General features: G+C 41.1%; 1 protein-coding gene across 1 annotated transcript in view; it reads right to left on the reverse strand.

Moving 5' to 3' along the window:
* The window catches only part of Slc35f1 (solute carrier family 35 member F1), a 355,340-nt gene extending 347,032 nt beyond the window's left edge, over positions 1-8,308 (reverse strand). Inside the window, exon 1 of the mRNA XM_090338222.1 lies at positions 8,046-8,308. Coding sequence (XP_090194348.1) covers positions 8,046-8,218 — 173 coding nt within the window. The 5' untranslated portion in view covers positions 8,219-8,308. The remainder of the gene's footprint in view (positions 1-8,045) is intronic.
* Positions 8,309-20,951: the final 12,643 nt, after the last annotated feature.

The following is a 20,951-nucleotide window of genomic DNA, read 5'->3' on the forward strand; positions in this document are numbered from 1 at the left end:
TTGAAAAAATCCAAGGACAGTACTCAGGTCCTGAGTTCAAGCCCCAGGACTGGCCAAAAAAAAAATCTATGAAATGTTTATTCAACTGTAGTAGGTCTGCCTAATTAATAAAATGGAGGAAGAACTGATGGCCTGTGATCCCAGAACTGGTAAAATAATACTTAAGGTATTATTTTTCAATCATCATAGTGGCATAGATAATTACCCTTAAGGGGAAACTTAGAAGTTAAATGAGATAGAAAATAGTTTTAAATGCAATAAGAGTACACGTAAACAAATTACATATACACTACACTGATTGAGATAAGACATTTCTAAGAAAATATTTCCTAAAGCAAATTTATTTTATTGTTCTTGTCGCTTTCTGTCAAATTTCTTTTTAACTATTATACATTCTCAAAGTATAGGACCAAAATACCGGAACAAGAAATTTAATATAAATAACATACTGAGCAACTTAATTACATGATTCCAGTATGCAAACATTTGGCAGCACCCAGTTTGGCACTATATAAACCAATTCAGATTATGGATTGTAACATTTCACTTTAAATAGCAATATGTATGCCAAGCTTCCCAATTAGATTCTGAGGCCATTCCCAAGACTAATGTTACTTTCCAGAAGAAGGCTCACAGTGTACAGTAATTTCTGAAGAATAAATGAATATAAGCCAGGCACTAGTAGCTCAGACCTGTAATCCTATCTATTCATAAAGTTGAAATATGAGGATCACAGTTCAAAGCCTGCCCAAGCAACAAAGTCAATGAGACTTATCTCCAATGAACCCACAAAAGCTGGAAGTAGAGCTCTGGCTCAAAAGGTAGAGCAATGTCAAGACAGTATACATAGACCCTGAATTCAAGCTGCAAGATAGCAGATGAAGAAGGAGGAGGAGGAGGAGGAGGAGAAGGTGGAAGAGGAGGAGGAAAAAGAGGAAGGAGAAAGAAGAAATGATTCTGTACATGTTCATGTACATATGTACATGTATATATATTCATGTCATTGTCATGAAAAAATAAAATTTGCTTTTTTCTATATGCCTACTGAAGTTTGACTTCTTACTCATATGTCTTTAGAAGCATAATCAAAAATATATGTGTCTGAACAACATATAGTGAATGCTAATTGTCCTGAATTCAAGTGCATCAAAAGCTAAACAACAGGAATAATAAAAAACTTCTATTGATACTCCAAATCTTACATTCTTCTGTTAGCAGAAATAACATAAACATAAAATATAAATATAACCTATTGCATTAACTTACCTCAAAATTACATAAGCAAGTCATCTCATTTTCCTGCACCATCTACTCTACAGCAATGTACAATAAAAAGCAAACACCTATTATGATGTCTATTTTGAGATATTAAAGGTCAAGGTAAATTTACACAGATGTATTTATTTTATTAGACATTAATTACTTGGAAATGCATCATATTTATCCAAGCAAAACCAAATATTCCTTTAATATACATAAAAGGTCAAAGACATTTTATTGACTGATTCTATTAACTAATTGCTCCAAGCACTGTAAGAAAATAAAGCTTATTTTTATAAAGTGGTACTTTTATTTTAAAAACATATGTATCCTTCAAGCATCCTTTATTTACTACTGAACCTCGAAATGTCTGTTTTTACTCACACCACCCGGTTCCTTTTTGAATATTTTCTATCAATTAACCTCATTACGCATTGATCCTCTTTTCATTTTGACATCTGTTAGAAGGCACAGCTTGGGGAAGAACTTTATTACCAATTTCTTGCAAAATAAACTGCTCATCAAAATTATGTCCTTATTAAACTAAATCTCCTATCTAGTATAGGCAAATGTCTACTTCTAGCTTCATCCTCCTTATTTATGTATTTATTTATTGTGGTTGTGATACTGACATTTGAACTCAGGACCCTGCACTTGCTAGACAAATGCTCTACCACTGATTTATCCCTACAACCCCCACCCCCTATTTCTTGGCAGTCATTCTGTTGGTTCAAAAAGTTCTGTCCTCTTAAGAATGACACAGGAAGGTGACACATACATCCTGACCCATTTTACATGGTAAGTTCCCCATTCAAGCATCAGTTTTCTACTTGCTATCAATTCCCCTAGATGTTACCCTTCTTTTTTTCCCCAATCCTGGCTTGAACTCAGGGCCTGAGCACTGTCCTTGGCTTTCCTTAAGGCTAGCACTCTACCCCTTGAGTCACAGCACCATTTCCAGCTTTTCTACATATGGTCCCAAAGAATCCAAGCTGGGTCTTCATGCATGCTAGGCAAACACTCTACCACTAGGCCAAACTCCCAGCCCTAGACATTATCTTTTTTATCCATTGGTGTATAATTTTAAACATTTCAGAAACTTTTAAGTTAACAAAATAAATCTAAGTATCAGTTGAAACATTAGTTCCAAATTAAATTAGAAGACCCAGGGGGCAATTTATAGTTCACTACCTGACTCGAACAACAAAAAAAACTTTTATAGAATTTTTTTCTAATTAAGCAATTTTATTTATTTTTGCTGTAAAGGTAATGTACTGAGGGGTTACAGTTACATAAGTCAGATACATTTCTTTTTAACACCGTCACCTCTTCCCTCATTTTCTTTCTTTTTAAAAATTTTTATTGTGGGGCCGGAAGTTTGGCCTAGTGGTAGAGTGGTTGCCTAGCATGCACAAAGACCAGGGTTTGATTCCTCGGTACCACATACATTGAAAAAGCTGGAAATGGTGCTGAGGCTCAAGTGGTAGTGTGCTAAGCCTTGAGAAAGTCCAAGGACAGTGCTCAGGCCCTGAGCCCAAGCCCAGAACTGGCAAAAAAAAAAAAAATTATTGTAATTAATAGAAGGGTTACAGTTATATTCGCCAGATAGAAAGTGCATTACTTCACACACATTGATACCCCTTCTCACCTTTTATACAATTTGAGACCACCCAATATATGTCCAATTGAGAAGAAAAAAAACAAAATTAGAAATTGATGGCTCTTTTTATTAAAAAAAAAAACTAAGAAATCTTCAAGTGGGAAAAGTTCAGTAAAAGCAATACACATGGAAAACACTAAATATGCTAATTCTCATTTTACATTTTATTCACTGCCCATTTTAGAGGAAAAAAATCTTCAATCATTTTAATATATAGTCTTTACTCCTATATGTTTCTATGAAATAACTGAGTCAGCAGATTTTATGAAAGGGTCATCAACTGTTGACTTTAAAGCCTTCTTAAAGTTTTCTTTTTCTTTTCTTTTTCATCCTTCTTGACTGGCAGGATGATAAATACTATTCCACCATAAGTGAATAAGTAAAGGACAGTTTTGTCATTCATATTTTCCTGAACCAATGCATTATTTGTATTTTTGGAAATTAAGAAGGTAGACATTATTCCAGCATTTAAATTATGTTTCATTTCTTATATCTCACTGCCAAAACACTTTTGAGTAGGACAGGAAAGAGAATATGAAACATCCATTAAGCTGTCTAGAAAGAAATTTTAAAAAAAAGAATTAGCTAGCATCTTGTATTTCATCAAGTCTTAGAGGCTATTATATTTGATAATGTAATTGCTACACAGAAAGGAAATGGTGAGATGTCCTAATTGTCGTATATAAAATTCAGCAATCTACCCCTGAAAGGGTCATAGTAAAGAGAAGAAAGATAATGTTCTATCAAGGACATGAAAAAAAGTAGATGCTGTAAGGTAAATTTTTAAAGACAATACTCCATTTTTTTTGCCAGTCCTGAGACTTGAATTCAGGGCATGGTCACTGTCCTTGGACACTTTTTGCTCAAGGATAGCGCTCTGCCACTTGAGTCCCCGGCGCCACTTCCAGCTTTTTCTTTGTATGTGGTACGGAGGAATCAAACCCAGGGCTTTGTGCATGTGAGGTGAGCACTCTACCACTAGGCTATGCTCCCCACCCTAATACTCTATTTTTTATTTCATTTTTTATTATAATTAATAGAAGGGTTACAGTTATGTTCGCCAGATCGAAGGCGCATTACTTCATACACACTGATAGCCCTTTTCATGTTTTTATCATTTCCTTCCCCCCCACCTCCTCTCATCTTGTTTTCCCCCTTCCCTTTCCTATTTCAAATAAACACTTGCTTTTTGAGAGCGAGTGTCTCTAATTGTCAATCAATACTTCTCTCTTTATCCTTCGGTAGAAGGAATACAGATAGCATATGTTTGCATTTTTTCCTCTAGGTTGGCTGGTAACTGTGGCTACTGGCAAGCAACATCAGGCTCACCTTGCCCGAAGGCTAACACGCCTCATACCATGCCATCTCTCCATCCCTTGGCTATGCCCCTTTGGCCCAACAGGCTGGTGAGAGCTGACAATGCCTCATTCAGTCAATGAAGAGACTATCCACTATCTCATAGCAATAGAATAGTGCCAACTGTATAGATGAATGCCAATGCTGTAAGAGTATTTTTAATGGGCTTTGTAGCTTCTGAATGTGGAAACACTTTCTTCTAGGAACTAAGCCGCTTCATGATGAAACAGGAATGAAGATAAGGCATGGGTAGAGTAATGTAAGTAAAAGAAACGGAATTGCTAAGGAAAGAAAAGGATAAGAAGGCCAAAGAGAAGAAAAAAGAGTGAGCTATCCTGAGTTCTTAGGAAATCAACAAGATGATTTTGATTAGGCTCTAACAGGCTGACCCTGTAGCCATTACTGACAGCTGGGACATGTCACAAGGGCTTCTTTTATTAAAAATATACTTTTGAAAAAAATCTTTCCTCCTTTTCCTTTAGGGATAAGGCAAAGCCATTTACCCACTACAAAAATATGATTTTGAAAAGTCTGGAGAACTTCGAGAAAGAAACACATATCACCTTTAAAATGCCTTAAAAGAGACAAATAAAATAACAGGTTTCAGTTTGAGTCTAAAGACTAGATAGGGTTCTAGTCGCAAATATCTCTGAAATGAAATGACATTGACCCAACCTAAATCCAAATACCTCCCTTTGATGAGAGCGAAGTGAACTCCAGGATAGGGAAACAAGAGGTTTATCTTTGTAATTGTTGTTCTTAAAAAACTATGTGAAGTTATTTCTTTTCTTTTTTCCCCTTATGGTTTATCTCATGTTATTATCGGACTTTGTTACTTGGTATATTATATATACATTTATTTGTTTATTTGAAATAGGGAAAGGAAGTGGAAAAACAAGATGGTTAGGAGAGGGGAGGGGGAAAGGGGAGAGAAAGTGAGAGAAAAATATGAGAAGGGGTATTAATATTCAAGAAGTACCTGAGAAATGTAACTGTAACCCCTCTATATGTTACCCTGACAATTAAACAATTAAAAAATACCTGCCTTAGGGATCACTACTACACTGTTGGTGGGAGTCCAAACTCGTTCAACCACTATGGAAAGCAGTATGGCAGTTCCTCAAAAGACTAAACATAGAGCTCTCCTATGACCCAGCAATTCCACTACTTGGCATTTACCCAACCGTCCAGAAACAGGGACATACTAAATCCACTAACACAATGATGTTCATTGCAGCACTATTTACCATAGCAAAGATATGGAACCAACCCAGATGTCCCTCAGTTGATGAATGGATCAAGAAGATGTGGTATTTATACACAATGGAATTCTATGCTGCTGTCAGAAAGAACGACATCACCCTATTTGTAAGGAAATGGAAAGACTTAGAAAAAATCATATTAAGTGAAGTAAGCCAGACTCAAAGGAACATAGGCCCAATACTCTCCCTCATTTGTCATAATCAGTAGAAACCTTGGACTCTCCTAGCAGACAGTAAATGTAAGGACCTCCAGGAGAAGGAAACAAAAGCCATATAATGAGTGACTGTTGTCCTTAATGTACTATGTTATCTCTCATCTCTTTTGCCATCCCTTGGTTATCTCATATTATTACAATATTTCACCTTGTTATCTGACATATTTTATATGTGTTTAATTGGTTATTTGAAATTGGATAAGAAGGGGGGAAATCAAGTTAAGGAGGGTGGGGAATGTGTATCAATGTGAAGTTAAGCACCTTCTATCTGGTGAATATAATGTTACCCTTCTATTAATCACAATAAAAAAATTTTTTAAATACTTCCTTTGGTATCAGGAATAATACAGCTCACAACACAGGCTGCACAAGACTTAGGAGAACTACACAGCTATATCCTTGACAGACCAGGACTTCTCTTTACTTGCCTCTGTGGTTCCCATAGATTCACTCACCTCCAACAAACAAACAAGCCAAATTCGAATAAATGGAAGTATGTAGAGATTTCTACTTTTCCATGTGTTTTCTTCAGGATGGTCCATCTAGTTATCAAACTCACAGTAGGAGGAAATAAGTCAAATATCATCAAATGTCTTTTAATTTATTTTCATGAGAAAGCCAAGATTCAAGGAGATAAATGGCTCTGTGACAAGCCACATGGCTGGTTAGAGGCAAAAAGAATGATAATCATTCAAGCCCTTCAAGTCTATTCCAGTGACCCTGGCATTCTGGCCTCAAGAGTCATGACAGAGATAGAGATGGAGATAGAAATATATAGCTATTTCAGATGCATATATATACATATACTGTATATGTATATACGTATATGTATATACATATATCAGTGAATTTATAAATATGCATAAATAAATGAATCGTTGTGCCACTATTTTCTATTTTGATGAGAAAATTAATAACAAAGCATAGACTTCTTAAAAATTACACCTGCCATCAAGAAAAAAAAACCTCAGGTATTCATAAAGAACATGAAATCCACACTATATGTATTGAGCCAGCATCATTTTCACTTCTTCTGCCCCTTTATGTTTTGCATACAATCGTTTAAACTGTATTAGTGAGTTACACAACTTAGGCTTTTTATAGCAATTCGGGTCTCCTATAGGACTGGATTTCCTCTTGTTTGATAATAGACGGAGAAATACCCACAAGTAAGTAATTATAAACGTCTTCCCAAGAGATTCTCGCAGGGTTCACACAGCCATGCTTCCAGAAGAAGGGGATGAAACTCCTGTCTTTTCGGGGTATGTCTCGAGCGCCTCTCTTTGCATACATGTTGTGCCTGCATCAGAGCTCCGTGCCTCACGGGGTTCCATGAGAATGCCTCGGCCAGTCTCCGCTACCCATCACGGTTTCACCCCGAGACCCGCGCGAGCACAGCCGGGAAGCCTGTCCCCACGGACGCCTGGAGGAGCGCCCAGTGCGCGCAGACACAGACCCGCGAAAGCCCCGCTGGCGGCGTGATTTCCCGTCCGCTCACCAGTCATTTTGAGTTACTTAAGTACCAAAAGTGCCTCTCACGCCTGAGGGGGAGGAGGACTCCCATTTTTATGTTTTTCCAGGTCCTTATCAACACCCCTCTCTCTCTCTCTTTCTCTCTCTCTGATGGATTCCCCAAGCAGATCCCTCAGCTTCTGGATTCACCCGGCGCCTCCGGCTCACACCCTTCCTGCAACATTTCACACTTTGCGTGGTCTCGTCCAGGCCTTTAGCCTCCTTTCGGATGCTCCAAGCCTGGAAGAGTCCGAGTGGCTCCCCGGGCATCAGGCAGGAGAGGTGGTTTTCCCTCTGGTCCGCAGGGACTGTCCTAGAGATCCTATCTGCAGGGGAGGGGGTTGAGGAAAGCTGGGGCAGGAGAGGCGGCCACCAGAGGCTGGTGATTTCCACGCCATCGCTGCAGCCTTCCCGCCTCCGCCCTGGCCACGTCCCCGCCCCCCCCCCATCCTGGGTTCCGAGGCGGCTGCCGGTGGGAAAGGGAAGGGAAGTGTCCTAGGTGTACCGGGGGCGCGCGGGCACCATCCCGGGCCACCCCAGGGCCCCCTCCCACCCCGCCTCTCCCCCAACTCGCTCCCTGGACCAGCCCGCAGCGGCTCCCGCACCCGGGGGCTCCCCGCGCCAGGACAAAGCTGCGCGCGGCCTCGGGGCGAGCGCGGGGCGCGCATCGCGCGGGCTCTTGGAGCTTCTCCCGCAGCCACCCGGCAGCCCCGGACCCCAGGGCATCCAGGGACCCCGGAGAGTCCGGGCCCGCTGCCTGGGCCGGGCGCCGCGGCTCACCTGTTCAGCACTTTGCGGATCCTCTGGCGCACGCCAGCCCGGGTGGAGGCGGACAGGCTCCCGGCGCCGGCGCCGCCGCCCTCGGCCGGCAGGTTCTCGATGGTGGTCACCACATGGTTCGGCGGGGCTGGCGGCTGCTGCAGCTGCGGCTGCGGCGGCTCCGGGGGGATCATCGTGGCGGTGGCGGCGGCGGGGGTGGCGGCGGCGATCAGAACGCAGCCGGGCGCATGGTGCGCCGGCCCCGGGCCCGGAACGCGCGGAGGACCCGGCCGAGCGGCCCCGGCCCGCGGAGCGCTGCTGCTGCCCGCGAAGGTTCCGCAGAGCGGGACGGCGGACCCCACCCCCCCGGGCTACCGCTGCCACCCGGCCCAGCTCCGGAGCCGCTGCCCGCCCCGCCGCCCTGCCTCGGCTAGCACCCCGACTCAAGTCCTGGCACGCCCCGAAAAGTGGCCGCGAAAGGAGGCGCGCGGAATCGCCGGGGTCGGCTCGGAAAAGACGGGCACGGAGAAAGGACTGGCGCGGCGGCGACTTCGCCTCCCCTCTCGGTGCCCGGGTCTCCTCGGAGCGAGCGGCGGCGGAGCGCGGTTCCCCCGCTCGCTGGGAAAGCTGTCGTCTGTGTCTCACGGAGTGAGAGAGACCGAGAGTGAACCTGGAGCGCCGGGCGGGGGCGCCGCGCGCGCGGCGGCGGCGGAGGCGCGAGGAGGCCGTGGGGGGGGGGGGAGGGAGGGAGCCGGGGCGGGGGCGCGGCGCCATCGCCGCCGCCAGAGGGCGCTCGGGAGGGGGGCCTACGGCCCAGACCCGCTCCCCGGCCACCCGGGCCCACCCGCTGGGGTGGCGGCGCTGGCGCGGGCTCTCGAATGGTTTGGGGTCAGGGGAGGGTTGGCGCGTCCGCGTTGCGGGGTTCGCGCTGAGGACCGAGCTTCCCGCGGAAGCTGCGGGGACTCTGCGCTCCGGCCAAGTTGCTGGGGGAATCCAGCACCACCAGCCCGGGACAGCGGCCACAACGCAGAGACGGGGAGGGCGCAGGAAAGGAACCCTAAGCGGTTTACTTTTCCACATTGGAACTGGTGGGGGGAGGGGAAGGACAGCTCCTGGAAACGGGAGGCGCAGATCAAACCGACACAGCCAGAGCGCGGATCCGATCCCGAGCCGCACCTGTGGCACCGAACCCGCGGAGCAGCTGCAGGCCACTCCCCCTCGGCTCCCCGCCACTCTCCTCTGTGCGACACGGGGAATCTTCTCCCACGGGTGCTGTCTGCCCCCCAACCTGAGGGCCTGGTGGCTCTCCAAAATCATTCCCTGGGTCACAAGAATCCTAGCCCGGAACCACACCGCATTTCTACCGAAGGAAACCTTAGGCCTATACATGTAGAGCCATCCTCAGTTAGTATTGGACTCTTAAGACAGATTTCCCGCCCCCCTCAACGTTCCCTTATCTGAAATGCCCAGGGAAGAACGTCCCAAAGGGAAAAAAATATATTGCAGGTTTTCCACCACGTCAATACAAAAATGTCTATACAAAATTGTCCTACGTAAGTTTAAGAGAGAGGTGTGTTTGGTCTCACGGATGTGAGAATGCAGTCTCACCACTAAATCTAAATGCACTTGATAACCAGCAAATAAAAAGTGCTGGCCAGAGAGTTAGGAATCACCACAGAGGAAGAAGGCAAAGAGAATGAAAGTAAATGCTCATTATTTTTTGTACAAAATTGGACCTGTTTTCTTTTTCATAATTAATATATGCTCCTGTTCTTTCTCAATGGCATTTAATTCCAGAAGTTTCCCATCTCTGATTTTCACAGGAACCCTGGAAGAATTGCTACAAGCAAGACCAAGGCTTATAACCTGGGGGCATTAAAATTCCCACAGAACGGAATTAATTTGCCCCTAGGTAACCCATTGAATGTGGCAGTCATGAATAACGTGTATTTTATTTGAACCTGGCAGCAAAGCATAGTAGACATCTCTATTAAAACAACATTATGGTAATTTCAGGTGTCTTCCTTGAATGACTGGTGACTTCCGTGTCCTCTTCTTTCACTTTTGGCTTGATTTCTTTTGGGAGTTTTTGGCAGGCCACAACTCAGTGCTGTGACTGTACTTCAGTGGCTGCATTTATATCACCTTACTTCTCTAGAGGGACTACCAAACCCAATGATCAAAATATCCACTGAGTCAGAGAGAAAGAAAACAAAAGATGAGATAGGTACAAGGTGAGAGATATAACATATCACATTCCTGCCAGTAAGAAAAGACTTGAAAAGACTCATGTTTTATGATTCTACTTTGTGGAAAGGCACAGTCCCTGGTCTCTTCTTACTCTCAAATTCTAGCTTCCAAGTGCATCTAAGTAACTAAGTAGCATTTGAGAGGCAGAAATGGATGTCAAAGGTACAAGTATCACAATACCCGACTCTCACAGAGGGGAAAAACAAAACAAAATAGAAAACATATGTAGGTGAACCGGGATTCGGGAGAAGCAGGAATGTTTTTCCTACTGCAAGAATTACCTTGTGTCAGTTTGGCCTCAGTCAACCTTCCATCAAAAAGAGGGAGGAGCAGAGCCACCTCAGGCTACTCACCAAGCTGTGTTCTGAGAATCCCAGTCCCAAATCAGCCAGGGCAGAAAATCCATGAGATTCTTATCTCTCAGAAGTGGAGCTGTGACTCAATTGGTAGAGTGTCAGCCTTCAACATTAAAGCTGAGAGACTGTTCAAGCCTGAGGACCTACACACACACACACACACACACACACACACACACAATGAAGAAGAAAGATAAAGAAGGCAGTAGGCTTCTTTACTACACATAGGATCTATGTGTAGTTTTTGTTTTGTTTTGTTTTGTTTGTTTGTTGCCAGTTCTGGGCCTTGAACTCAAGGCCTGAGCACTGTCCTTTGCTTTCTCAAGGACAGAGATCTACCACTTGAGCCACAGCACCATTTCTAGCTTTTTCTATGTATGTGGTACTGAGGAATCAAACCCAGGTCTTTGTGAATGCTAGGCAAGAAGTCTACCATTAGGCCAAAATCCCATCATGTGTAGTTCTTTTAGTGATGGGGTGTGGGTTCCAGAGTCACAATGCTCAGTTTACATCTGGCAAGTTGTAATTCCATTGCCAACTATCTATTCTACAGAGTTCTTCCCCTTGCATGAATATATCACTTCACCACACACACACACACACACACACACACACACACACACACACACACACACACGCGCGCGCACGTGCAAGCTAGTTTTGCTGAATTCCTTAAAGAATGTCAGTGTCAGTTATATCAGGTTTTTTTTTTCATTTTTTGGGTTGGTCGTGGGACTTGAACTCTGGACCTGGGCACTGTCCCTGAGCTCTTCAGCTCAAGGATACCACCCTACCCCTTGAGCCACAGCACCACTTCCAGTTTTCTGGTGGTTAATTGTAAATAAGAGTCTCACAGACTTTAGTGCCCAGGCTGGCTTTGAAAAGTGATCCTCAGATCTCAGCCTCCTGAGTAGCTAGGATTACAGGTGTGAGCCACCACACCTGGGGGTGACTTTTTTTGTCCAGTGTCAATCATTTTAAAGATAGTCCACAAGTGGAAGAAATGGATAGAATGTGGCTAAGTTTCAGCATCACCAGACATTTAGACTAATTTATTTTCTTAGCATAAACTGCAGTTGTGCATTATACTAAGAAAAACTTCAGAAACATGGTCCAAACATGGCTGGCAATCCTGCAGGAACTACTAAAAGTTGCCTACTTGGGTTGCAGCAAATGCCCAATGGCCCAAATACTTTGCCTGTGCCAGTCCTTTCCTACCTTGCATTATCTTCTACATCTCATTCAATCTACCTCATCTATACTACCAGCATCTAGAATTGTTGAGTTCCAGGCCTTGATTTACATATATGAACTTGATAGCCAAGTAATCCATTTGGGAACTCAAGAAGGGGTAAAAAGAACAGGGTTTGCATTTACACCCAAAACCTGATAAGATAATTGAGATATCAAAGCACTGAACATTGCTGAGCATCTGTCATCAATAAAGATATGCCATAAGCAGAGAAACAGATGAAAGGCAATGTCCACATGTTTTACATAATATTTCTTTTTGTTAATGTAATTTTTGGTTATGCCTTTTGGAAATGTACGCCCCCTGGGTGGCACTACTGTTTATAAGTTGTAATTGGTCTTTCCTACTCTGTGAAATGAGAGTCAGAGAAGAATATAGTCACAAGTAAAGTCTAATTTTTGCAGGGCTAGATTGCATTTTGACATTTTTTAAATAAGCTTAATTCACAAAGGCTTTCTAAAAGCAATGGTGCTGTCATGAGGGCATGCCATGGCTCTGTCCATAGAAAGCTCATATAGTCAGCAGCATCAGTTTCTGTAAATGGCTTGGGATAATTGTAATATCTAAGAGTTCTTTTCTTTTGCTTTGCTGGGGGTTGTTCTCTCTCTCTCTCTCTCTCTCTCTCTCTCTCTCTCTCTCTCTCTCTCTCTGACTCTGTGTGTGTGTGTGTGTGTGTGTGTGTGTGTCAGTGTAGGTAGAAAGCTTCAGGTAGCTAGTAATAGAGCACTTTCCCACCAGGTGCAAAGGCCTCGATGCATTCCCTAGCACTGAAAAGAAAACCTGTGGTAATGCCTCGGAGACTCTCACTATCTGAAAAACTCCTATCAGTTATCAACTAGCAGTCAATGTGGAAAAGTCCTCATAGCTTCACTTACCATTTCATATTTTTACCTAAACAATTTAATTCCTACAAATATATTTGATGTAAAATGTTGAGTAAAATCATAGAAACTCGTGTATTATTATATACTGACAAAGGAAATAGAATGTTATCGTAATTGAGAACAAAGTAATCTCAGTTCTAATTCCTTTTTTTTGGGGGGGGGTGTCTATCACCGGACTTGAACTCTGGGCCTGGGCATTGTCCCTGAGCTCTTCAGCTCAAGGCTACCGCCCTACCCCTTGAGCCACAACACCACTTGTGGTTTTCTAGTGGTTAACTGGAGAGGAGTCTCATGGACTTCAGTTACTGGGCTGGTTTTGAACCGAGATCCTCACATCTCAGCCTCCTGCAAAGCTAGGATTACACGTGTAAACCACGGCGCCCAGCTCAGTTCCAGTTCTATCTGTGTTGACTATGTGAGGCAGTCTTTGAGCATCACATGTCTTCATCTATAAAACTGAAGATTACACTATCTTTCAGAACATTTGGACACTAAAAAATATAATTAAAAAAACTAGAGGTTAGATGTATTTCTTTAAAGTTATTGACTTGGATCTGGCATAAGCAATTCTGAGCGCAAGATAAAATACTGAACAGAAGTGAATGTAAGGCTTTGATCCTTAAGGGAAAGGAAACACAAAAGAAATAAAGCACATTTGATAAGCCCCATATTCACCCCACTTTCCCCCTTGAGAACATTTTCTAAATCACAGTGTAGAAAAATAGTGTCCAGTCACAGAAGTGGTCTACTGGGTAAAAGACACAGAGATGAAAATTTGGAGCTGTAACATAGGTTTTGTAGGAAGACTTAAAAAAAAAGACCTAAGACTAATATTCTAAATGTTCTGTGAGAATTATTCTCAAAGTCAACTCCTAAACTTAATCTGTGTGGTGGAAGACTGTGGAAAAACTAGTACAGAACCTTGTTTAATAGCTCTCTAGGAAACACAGAAAACAGGACAAATCAAAATATCTTCCTGCAAGAAGAGAAATTTCAAGGGTGGGGAGTGTGGCCTACTGGTAGAGTTCTTGCCTAGAATGCATGAAGCCTTGGGTTCGATTCTTTGATACCACATATACAGAAAAAGCCTGAAGTGTGAGCGGTGCCATGGCTCAAGTGGTAGAGTACCAGACTTGGGTAAAAGAGCTAAAGCAGAACATCAGGCCCTGAGTTCAAGCCCCAGAACTGGCAAAACAAAACAAAGCAAAAAAAAGAACAGAAATTCCAGAGGTAGCACAGTGCTGGGAGGTAAGGGAAGACAGATTTCAGGCTCAGCCATTATAGATAACTGGTAAATACCAGACATTAGGAAGAAATCCCAATAAGGGCCCAACCCTAGGTATGAGGAACGTGACAGCAGTAAGGGCTGTTTAAAGACTAAGGAAAATAGACCTTCCCTAATAGAATTTAAATCCAAACTTCAGTGAGGATGAAAGCCTTGCACTTACAACTTAATTGCCTTCTAGATTAGAATTTTGTGCTTTTTCTTTTTTCAGTGAGGCTGTCATCTAAAATCTCTACAGTCTAAGCCTGCAACCTGTAGGAATTAATCAAAAATGAATGTAGATAGAAAAGTAGACAGCAATGAACAATAATCTACAGACTGAATTAGCAAGTGTTTTCTGGAAACATGAAGTAAATATTTGAGGCTTTGATTGCTGTGCAGTATCTGGGGCAAGCCTTTCTGCTGCACCTTCCTTCCTACTACATGTAAACATGGGCATGGTCAGTAGGTAAATGAGTGGGTGTGGCCTTCTTTCAAAAACTTCATTAAGCGGCTAGGAATGTGACTTACTTGTAGATTGCTTGCCTAGCATGTATGAAGCCCTGGGTTCGATTTCTCAGGACCACATAAACAAAATAAAAAACTTTATTAAGGACATCAACCGTTGATATTTTTCATATGATTCCACATCATGAAATATTCTTTTTTAATTATTCCTTTAAAATTTCGAAATTATAATTTTGGTATTACTAAATGTTGGTATTTGTTGTGCGGAGGGATTACCATTTCACAGTCAAGGTAATGCATACCTGTCCTTTTAAATTATTTTTTAATTATTAAAATAAAATGTAGAAACCCTATTAGAGCTATGGCTCAGATGGTAGAACACCAGTCTTGTGCAGAAACACTAAGCAAGTATGTGAGATCTTGAGGTCAATTCCCAGGATCAGCACTAACTAAATAAATGAATAAATAACTAAATACTAAAGAGAGTATTTTTTAAAGGTAGAAACTCTCATAGACTTAGAGATATGCAAAAGTAGACCAACTTCTTAAATATCAACAAACTAACTTCAATAATACATAAAAAGGATTGATTACATGCCATAATCAGGATGGCTACTCTTGTCAACTAAGCTGGGCTAAGAAGCACCTAAGAGATTAATACAGCACACACCTCTGGGCTTTTCCAGGGAGAATTAATGGAGGGAAGAAGACTTTCCCTGAATAGAGCAACAACACTGACTAGTCTAGAGGCCTAGATAGAATACAAGAGGGAGAAGAAGGAAACAAATTGTAGAGAAATTATCTTTCTCTGTCTCCTAAACTACATGAAATTAACTGCTTTGCTCTACCTTACCTTCCTCAAACCAAAATTTCCTGAGCTGTGCATCAAAAAAAAAATAATTCCTTCCTTTAACTCGTTTTGCTCAGGAATTTGTTACCATGACAGGAAAAGTTGGCAACACAATTGGCTGATTGGGATTAATCCTATTATTTGATAGTCATTGTAATATCCACCCTATTGATAGAATAAAGAATAAAACCTTCATAAGCATTTCACAAAATTTGACATCTATGGATGATAAAAATCTTTAATAAAAAAAGACTGGTAACAGAAAGGAATTTCATGGATGTAAAAAACCATTTGTAAAAAAAAAAAAAAAAAAAAAAACCTAGGGACAATTCTAAATGTCTTCCAAGGTTAAGAACAAGCCAAGAATTACTATTCTCCCAATTCTACTCAATATTACACTGGAGGATGTAATCAATTTAATCAGAAATAAAGTAGATAAAATGATCCAGAAAGAAAAAAAATGAACCAATCTCCATTTCCAAATGATATGATCTTTTATATCATGAGAAACCCAGAAGAAATACTATTGAAGCCAAGTGGCAACTTCAAGAAGGCTGCAAGTTATCAGACTAACAACAACAACAGCAAAAATCAGCTGTGCTTATATACATATATATACATATACGCATGAAAATAAGAAATAAATGCCTTTTACAATAGCATCAAAACCAAAAAAGTTAACAAAAGTAGTATCAGATATTTCCAGGGAAGAAAAAATGACACAAAGCATTGTCACAATAAAGACTATCTAGGCCTGGTGCCAGTGGCTCACATCTATAATCCTAGCTACTCAGGAGGCTGAGATCTGAGGATCACAATTCAAAGCCAGCCCAAGCAGGAAAGTCTGTGAGACTATTTTCTCCAATTAAATCACAGAAAAGGCCAAAAGTGTCACTGTGGCTTTGCTGGTATAGTGCTAGCCTTGAACCAGGGTGGCTCAAGGACAGCATCCAGGCTCAGATTTCAAGCCTCAAGACTGACACGTAATAAAATAATAAAAATAATAATAATAATAATAATAACATAGATATAAAAGTAGATAATTCTTTAAAAAGAAAGAAAAGTGGAGCCAGGCCTCATCTATTGGATTTTTATTTAATAGAGGAAGGGAAAACTTATATGAACTGAGATATCACTTCAGCAATTTTTTCATATATTTTTATTGTAATTAATAGAAGGGTTACATTATATTCACCAGATAGAAGGTGCATTACTTCACAAACATTGATACCCTTTCTCATGTTTTGGTCCCCATTTCCCTTCCCCCGACCCCCGCCCCTCATCTTGTTTTCCCACCTTCCCTATCCAATTTCAATTAACCAAAAAACATAGATACAATAAATCAGATAACAAGATAAAATACTGTAACAATATGAGATAACCAAGGAACAGCAAAAGAGATGAGGGATATCATAGTACATTAAGGACAACAATCACTCATTACATGGCTTTTGTTTCTATATCCTGGAGGTCCTTTCATTTAGCATCATGCTATGTGGCCTTATGTAGCTATGTTTTTCTCTATTGTAAATCACTTCAGCAAATTATATTGCTTATCCAATTGAGAAACACTTGAAGAGAAAGCAAGATTCTCTCTCACTTAACTTTTTATTTAAATAAAAATTGCTCCTATAAACCCTGGCTCTCTAGCCAATTTTTATTGTCTTAGAGATGAGTAAATGATGTGTTGACACAAGGAGACTTACAGAAAATATGTGGTATCAGATGCTTTCTTTATGCATTGTCTTGTTTCATTTTTCCAGCAAAGTTATATTTGATCTCCAAGGTTTTATTTGTAATGCAGTTCATCGAACCAAGTAAAAAGGAGAACTGGGCAACTATTGGATGAAGCAAATTAAAATAAAGTATCATAATTCAAGTCAATTTCTTTTCAGTAATAGAGAGTACCTTAACCAGAATTATTTGAATCAATTAAATCCTTGCTTTAAACATTAATTGATAGTAAAAAGTAAAGTCTAAAAGACTACCTTGTTTAGTTTTAGAAGCTTTGCAAGTTTTTCCTCACATAATTAATATGGTCATTTGTTTCCTTTGGCAAATACTGCCACCAAATGATGTGAAAGGAAAAGAGGAAGGTGTATAAATAAAGTTTAAATAAAGTTTAAGCATAATAAACTTTAAATTAAAAGAGGAGATTTTTTAAATGGGAGGAGCAGTATGAGGTTTTATGTCACAGCCTCACATTGACTACATAGGGGCTCTACCACTGAGTTAGGGTCCCAATCTGTTTTGATTTTCCAGATAAGGAAAATCTGTTTTTGCCCAGGGCTACCCTCAGGATGTAATCCACCTATCTCTACCAGCTACAAAACAGGGACTACAGCTTTGGAAAACACTTCTGAAGCACTTACAACTATGCCAGTTACAGTGATTAATTCTAAGGCACAGAAACAATTAAGATGGTCTCTATTTTCAGGGAGCTCTCACTTTAGTGAGTAAAACAGATCTTTATATAACTGACACTGAAAGAATGACTAAAATGCAAGGAGAAGACAAATACTTCAGGAAAGAGTTGGGGTCAGGCACAATTGGCTCATGACTATAATTCTACATACTCAAGAAGTAGAGATGATTTAAGGAGGGTCATGTTTCAAGTCTAGCCCCAACAAATCATTCAGTAGACCCTTCCCGATCAATAGCTTGGATGAAAATTTGTTCATGCCATCCCAGATAAATTCTAGGAAACATAACTTGTTCCATTTTCTGTATAATCCAGTCAAGATAAAATCAAGAACTTATATAAAAAAAAAACCAGGGCCAGGAGATTGGCCTAGTGGTAGAGTGCTTGCCGAGCATGCAAAGACCCAGGTTCAATTCCTTGGTACCACATACATAAAAGAAAGCTGGAAGTGGCGCTGAGTCTCAAGTAGTAGAGCTCTAGCCTTGAGAAAGTCCAAGGACAGTGCTCAGGCCCTGAGCTCCAGCCCAGGACTAGCAAAAAAAAAAAAATTAACCAGCAAAAAGGCCGTAGATATGATTCAAGTGGGAGAGCACCTGCCATTCAAATCCCAAAGCCCAGAGATCAAATATCAACAAAATAAAAGAAAATAGCTAAAGAATTGGAGAAGTATACATAACAGGAAGGAGTTCTTTGTGGATTTTATCTGGCCTTGATTTAAGTGAGGGGTCAAGCATAGAAGCATCTAAGTGAACGCAAATACACTGACATGATAGACGTGACCATAGGGTTACATGGCATGGGGAAAGTGCAGGGGATGGAGCTGATACAGGATTTTATTTAACAACCACATTTCCCAGAGTTCTGGCATTTTATAAATAAATGGTACCATGATTTGCTTAATGTTTTCCTGAATGATTCTCTAAAGTGTAAATACCTACTTTAGCACCATATTAAGCAATAATGTCCTTGAAATCATACAATTGAGGGGCTCATCATATTGTTCAAATACCCATTAAGATAAAAATAAGCAATATCATTATGTAAATGCTTGCCATTCGTACATCTTAAAGTTCTCTCAGGCCACTAGAGGTATATTCTCCACATTTTGGGCAATAATGTTTTGAAGCTTTTATAAACTATCGTTTTAATGCTTCAAATATGGGGAAATGTACCAGAAATATTTCTGATATGATAAAATTGCCTAAGAAAGCAATTTGAAATGTCTGCTAAAATTGTGCAGGTAATGATTTTAAAAATACTGAGACAGAAAAAATAATTTAGGGGAACTAGGGCAAGATGACAGATTAAAAAAGCATCCACTCTTTTGACTCCACAAATGAGAAGAATCAGGTTAACACAGAACAGACTCTATCTGAAGAATAATATATCCCGAAGAATATCAGAAATTGGAAAATAGGTAGTGGATTGCAGAAAAGCGTGCACACACACACACACACACACACACACACACACACACACACTGTAGTAACAAAGAAAATCAAGTTCAAACCTGTCCCTAGTTTCACAAGCTCGGGAGTGGAAACTGAGGACACTATCATAAAGAAGGTCAGATGGACCTGGCATCTATTGGAAATTCTAGCGGCAGGATAAACCCATGTTTTCTATTAGCTTCAAACTTGCACAGGGATTCATAAGACAACAGCTACTCTGGTGTGGAAGACTAGTCTCAGCCAATAAAAATGTCTGACACTGGGATGGGAGGGAAAACCTTGGAGAGTACAAGAGAAGGGGTGACATTGTCCTACAAGAAATACTCTTTACCTGACTTATGTAACTGTAATCCCTTTGTATATCACCTGGATAATAACATTTTTAAAATGTCTCTCACTCCTCTTACCTTAGCAAGATGTCATCTTGGAAGAAGGCCTCTTTGTTTGAGGCCACTGAGATACTTTGGGAGTTTGAAAACAAGGAATGCTCATAGCTTCAGCTACCCTGTTAGGAAGTCTTGATAGAAAATAGTCATGAGAAGTTGGGATGGAGGGTGTGTGATGGATATATTCCTGTAGAAATGTAGAAGCAGCAGCAAGGAACTCCAGTAGTGAAGGGTCACACACTTGTTGGAACCTCATCCTCCCTTTCCAGGAGCGTGAAAGCCCCATCTTTCCTAGCCAAGACCTAAGCCCATCCATCATCTGTCACCGTGGATGGCTTTATTACTCCCTGACAAGGCTTGCATCCCAGTTCTATGGACTGCTAATTGTGCCTAAGCCTTGAGCCTAGACCCTCTGAGTTATGACTCACATGACACCCACACCCCTCCAACCTACATAAAAAGCTGAATTGTTGGTCTAGGTTTAAAAGAACTGAGTCTTGTCCCGAGGAACTTTATGCCAGATTGTGTTTTCTGATGATCAAGATTGAGAGCACAGTTCAGACCTTTTGTGTCAGAAATCTTTCACAAGGCAAGGAACATGGCCTAGTGATAGAGTATTTGCCTAGCATGCATGAAGCTGTGGGTTCAATTCCTTGGTAGCATATACACACAAAAAAGCTAGAAGTGGCACTGTGGCTCAAGTGGCAGAGCACAAGCCTCAAGCAAATAGTGTCCAAGGACCCAGGCCCTGAATTCCAGCCTCGGGACTGGCAAAAAAAAAAATCTTTCACCATCTTTCCCTACACAGAAGTAGACTGCTGGATGGGGTCTATAAGCATTAAAACCAGCAGGCAGAGCAACTACACTCCCTCAGGCCTCCCCCAGCCAATTCAGAACTCAGTTCTCTGTTTGCCTTGCTAATAGAATAGAATGACTTGAAAATTCTATAATAGGAATTGAAGATAGTAAGGAAAACAGATCAATCAAACAGAACAAAGATAATATGAGAAAATATGAGTTGAAAATGGAAAACCTCTAAAACACCACTAAAGACCAAGCTTGTAAATTCTGGACATAAAGCGAAAAGGTATAAGCTAAAGCATAAAAAAAAATCGATAAAGTAACAGCATAAAATTTTCCCAATATTGAAAAAGTGCAATAGTACACATAGAGTAGTCTTTCAGTGCTCCAAGGAGGTAAGATCAGAAAGGAAATACCTCTGGACATATTGAAATTAAAACACTAAATAGAGAACAACAAAAAAAGAAGATAGAAAGCTGAAACAGAGGAGTGAAAGTCACATAAAAAGACAAACTTATAAGAATAAGAGCAGAGTTTTTTCTC

This window comes from Megascapheus bottae, chromosome 8 (assembly GCF_031878675.1).
Source record: "Megascapheus bottae isolate mThoBot1 chromosome 8, mThoBot2.hap1, whole genome shotgun sequence".
In the NCBI taxonomy this organism is placed as follows: domain Eukaryota; kingdom Metazoa; phylum Chordata; class Mammalia; order Rodentia; family Geomyidae; genus Megascapheus; species Megascapheus bottae.